Here is a 3565-nt window from a genome sequence, read left to right as displayed (position 1 = left end):
TCGTCAGTCTGAAAACTTTACCAACTTCTTATCTGCAGAAAGTCTGGTACATTCTTTGGAGATTTGGAGGATGTCAGTCAATACGTCCACTCTCTGCAAAGACTCCACGTTCAGAAGGATCTATTGCCGTTCACCTTATAAATTCTATTATGTGGATAGCTGAATCGAAGTCGGATATCAGCGTATAATAACATAAGCCAGGAAAATAGATCATAGAATATTGCAGCACAGTATAGGCCATTCAGCCCACGATATTTTGCCTACATTTAAAGCGATGATTGATGGGTTCTCCCATCAGTCGGGGCGTCAAGGGTTACGAGGAGAAAACGGGAAAATGGGGTTGAGAGGGATAATAAATCAGCTCTGATGGAATGGCGGAGTAGCCTCGATGGATCGAATGGCCTAATTCTGCTCCTATGTCTTATGGTCTTAAACAGAAGTATAAAACGAAGTACGATTTGCCCCCTGGAACATGACAGAAAACCTAAAGAGTTTAAACTTTGTGCGTGGGAAGGTGTAAAGGAAAGAAACGAAGCGACACACACAAATTGCTGGAGGAACTCAGCAGGCCAGGCAGCGTCCATGGAAAAAAGCACAGTCGACGGTTCGAGCCGAGACCCTTCGGCAGGAAAGGAGAACGAAAGCTGAGGAGTAGATTTGAAGGGTGGCGGGGGTGGGGGGAGTGGAGAGAGAAACGCCCGCCGATAAGTGAAACTTGGAGGGGGACGGATGAAAAGAAAGAAAGCTAATACTGACAAGCACAAGACTGCCGGTGGTGGGAGTCGGGAAAGTAAGAAAAGAAAATACTGGGTATATTTAGTGGACTAGACACAACTACGGCTAAAGAAACGGAGTTACCGTCGACGGCCGTTATCACAACAGCAGCGCAAACATACACCCGGATCCAGGTTAATACTGTACATCCCATTTCATAATCGATTATATCATTTCCAAAGGGTTCATAACCTTTCATGTACACGAGGCAGTGCCGAGTCCAGTATCAATGTGTCATTTAAGAAAGAGGTCCTGGCATCGAGGCGTTTTAACACAAATAATTGTCATTTCATATATGAAGAAGGCTATACTTCTGACATTTGTAATTACAATATTTCAAATGTATTAATTACGAACCCAAGCTATGCATTGGTGGCTTATTCGCTCCAAGTTACCATATAACCTCACAGCGCAGGCAGGGTTTCAAAGTGATGCTTCAGTTTTGAAAGGATCGCGGCTGCAGCAGGTTCACACATTTACTCTTTCGAACTCACTGCACGGCACACGGCTGGGTGCTCACCCGTCGCAAAGTAAAGCTGACGGCGCGGTGTCATTGGACAGGAAGGCTGGAGTTCGGGGGGCGAATTCGATCTTTCTGTGCATGGAATAACCGTCGCACCCCAGAGCATGCGCGGGAACCAAATTCCTACTTGCTGGCGTCATTTGACGGAGGGCGAGGAGTGCGATATAAGGATGTGTCCTCCTGGCTTGGTGAGTACTTTCCGACTGGAGTCCGCGTCGGGGGAAGTAAAAGCGACCAGACCCACAAGTCCCGGAGAATTAGAAATGGGATGGACGCCAATTTCATGCCAAGCAATCAATCGTCCGCTCTGGAGGGAGTCCTCATAGACAGGGACAGGACGGAGATGCTTCCTAATTACTTCTTTGAGAAACTTTTGGTGTTCGACAAGAACAACCAGTCTCTGCATGAGCTGCTGAAGTATTTTGACGGGGACGAGCAGGGCATCATTGGGAGTGGCTCCCCCGCCATGCGGATCACCATCTCCATTGTTTACTCGATGGTGTGCGCCTTGGGGCTGGTGGGCAACGTGCTCGTGCTCTACCTGATGAAGAGCAGGCGGGAATGGAAGAAGTCCTCCATCAACCTCTTCGTGACGAGCTTGGCAGTGACGGATTTCCAGTTCGTCTTGACCCTTCCGTTCTGGGCAGTGGACACCGCCCTCGACTTCAGCTGGCCCTTTGGGAAGGTCATGTGCAAAGTCGTCACCTCAGTCACCACCATGAACATGTACGCCAGCGTCTTCTTCCTGACCGCTATGAGCATTGCGAGATACTGGTCAGTGGCGTCGGCCCTGAAGCCCAGGAGGAGATTTTCCGGATGCTCCGCTAAGTGGATCAGTGTCCTGATCTGGGTTTCGGCGATGTTAGCTATCACCCCTCAAGCCATATTTTCCACAACCAAAACGCTGTTTAACGAAGAATTCTGCTTGCTTAAGTTTCCAGAATATAACGGCTCCACGCAGTTCTGGCTGGGCGTGTACCACATTCAAAAGATCTTGCTGGGGTTCGTGGTCCCGTTCATTATCATCACCGTCTGCTACCTGCTCCTCCTACGTTACGTAACGAAGAAGAACATCAGCAGCTCGAGCACCAAGAGGTCAAAAGTGACCAAGTCGGTCAAAATCGTTGTCCTTTCCTTCTTTATTTGCTGGCTCCCCAACCAAGCCTTGACATTCTGGGGTGTCCTGATCAAGCTCAACGTCCTGCACTTCAGCAACGAATACTATAACACGCAATCCTACATCTTTCCCATCACCATCTGCCTGGCCCACACTAACAGCTGCCTGAACCCCGTTTTGTACTGCCTCATGAGAAGGGAGTTCAGGAAGGCGTTGAAGGGAATGTTTTGGAGGGTGACCTCCCCGACCATTATAAACATGCGTCCCTTCACGGCCACCGCCAAACCAGAGCAAGAAGACCAGAGGCACGCCATAATTCCGATAAACTCCCTGCCGCCTGAGATTTCCTACTACCCGCCAGGGGTAGTAATGCACAACAGTCAGTATGACATCTTGCCAGCCAGCTCTGCCGAGCGCCGTTATTAGAAGTGTTAGTGAAACAGTTTACACTGCTCTGTTTTCCAAAACGAACTATTTCTTGTGGGTTTTTTTTAAATGATTGTAAATGGATCCGGTGGTGTAAGTCTGTCTCCGTTTTATTTACGATATCTCACAAACGCCAGTTATTACTGTAAAGCGATGCTAGTCCATTCATTGACGGGTAGCAGCTTCCCGCGCGTGTTCAAACTGCAGGGTCCCATTAATAACGTGGGATTTACTGTACTGTCTTTTAGGGATAAGGTGGCCTTTCCCAAAGAGTTGTTTGTCGCCTCTATTAACGTAGCCGGACAGCGACCCAGCTAGTCGTAAAACCGGCATGGAAATATTACCACGCGCAATTCTCTCGCGAATTGTTGTGAAATCCGATTAGAAACTGGATCGAAGTTACTATGCAACATCAAAACCCAATATCTTGGGGGTATCTGATTGGTACTTTGGAAGCATTGATTTAATTTTCCCAAAGATGTTCATAAGCGGCGAAATGCAACAATTATAGAGACATGACTCGGGCAAACTCGAATAAAATAATCATTTAAGCAAATTGAACAGATTTATACACTCAGTAGCCACTTTATTGGGTATAAAGTGACCGCTGAGTGTATGTTCCTGGTCTTCTGCTGCTTAGCTTATCCACTACAAGCCTCGATGTGTGTTCAGAGATGCTCTTCTGCACGCCTATGTTGTAGCGCGTGGTTATTTGAGTCACTGTC

The 3565-nt window shown here is 47.7% G+C and overlaps 1 protein-coding gene across 1 annotated transcript; it reads left to right on the top strand.

The window, feature by feature from the left end:
- The first annotated feature begins 1565 nt into the window (after positions 1-1565).
- Positions 1566-2840, top strand: rxfp3 (relaxin family peptide receptor 3). Its single transcript, XM_059988617.1, has one exon. The coding sequence runs from the start codon at positions 1566-1568 to the stop codon at positions 2838-2840; it is 1275 nt and encodes a 424-aa protein (XP_059844600.1).
- Positions 2841-3565: the final 725 nt, after the last annotated feature.

This window comes from Hypanus sabinus, chromosome 14 (assembly GCF_030144855.1).
Source record: "Hypanus sabinus isolate sHypSab1 chromosome 14, sHypSab1.hap1, whole genome shotgun sequence".
Taxonomy (NCBI): domain Eukaryota; kingdom Metazoa; phylum Chordata; class Chondrichthyes; order Myliobatiformes; family Dasyatidae; genus Hypanus; species Hypanus sabinus.
The sequence above is the reverse complement of the archived record's forward strand: the minus strand, read 5'-3'. Positions and strand labels throughout refer to the sequence as shown.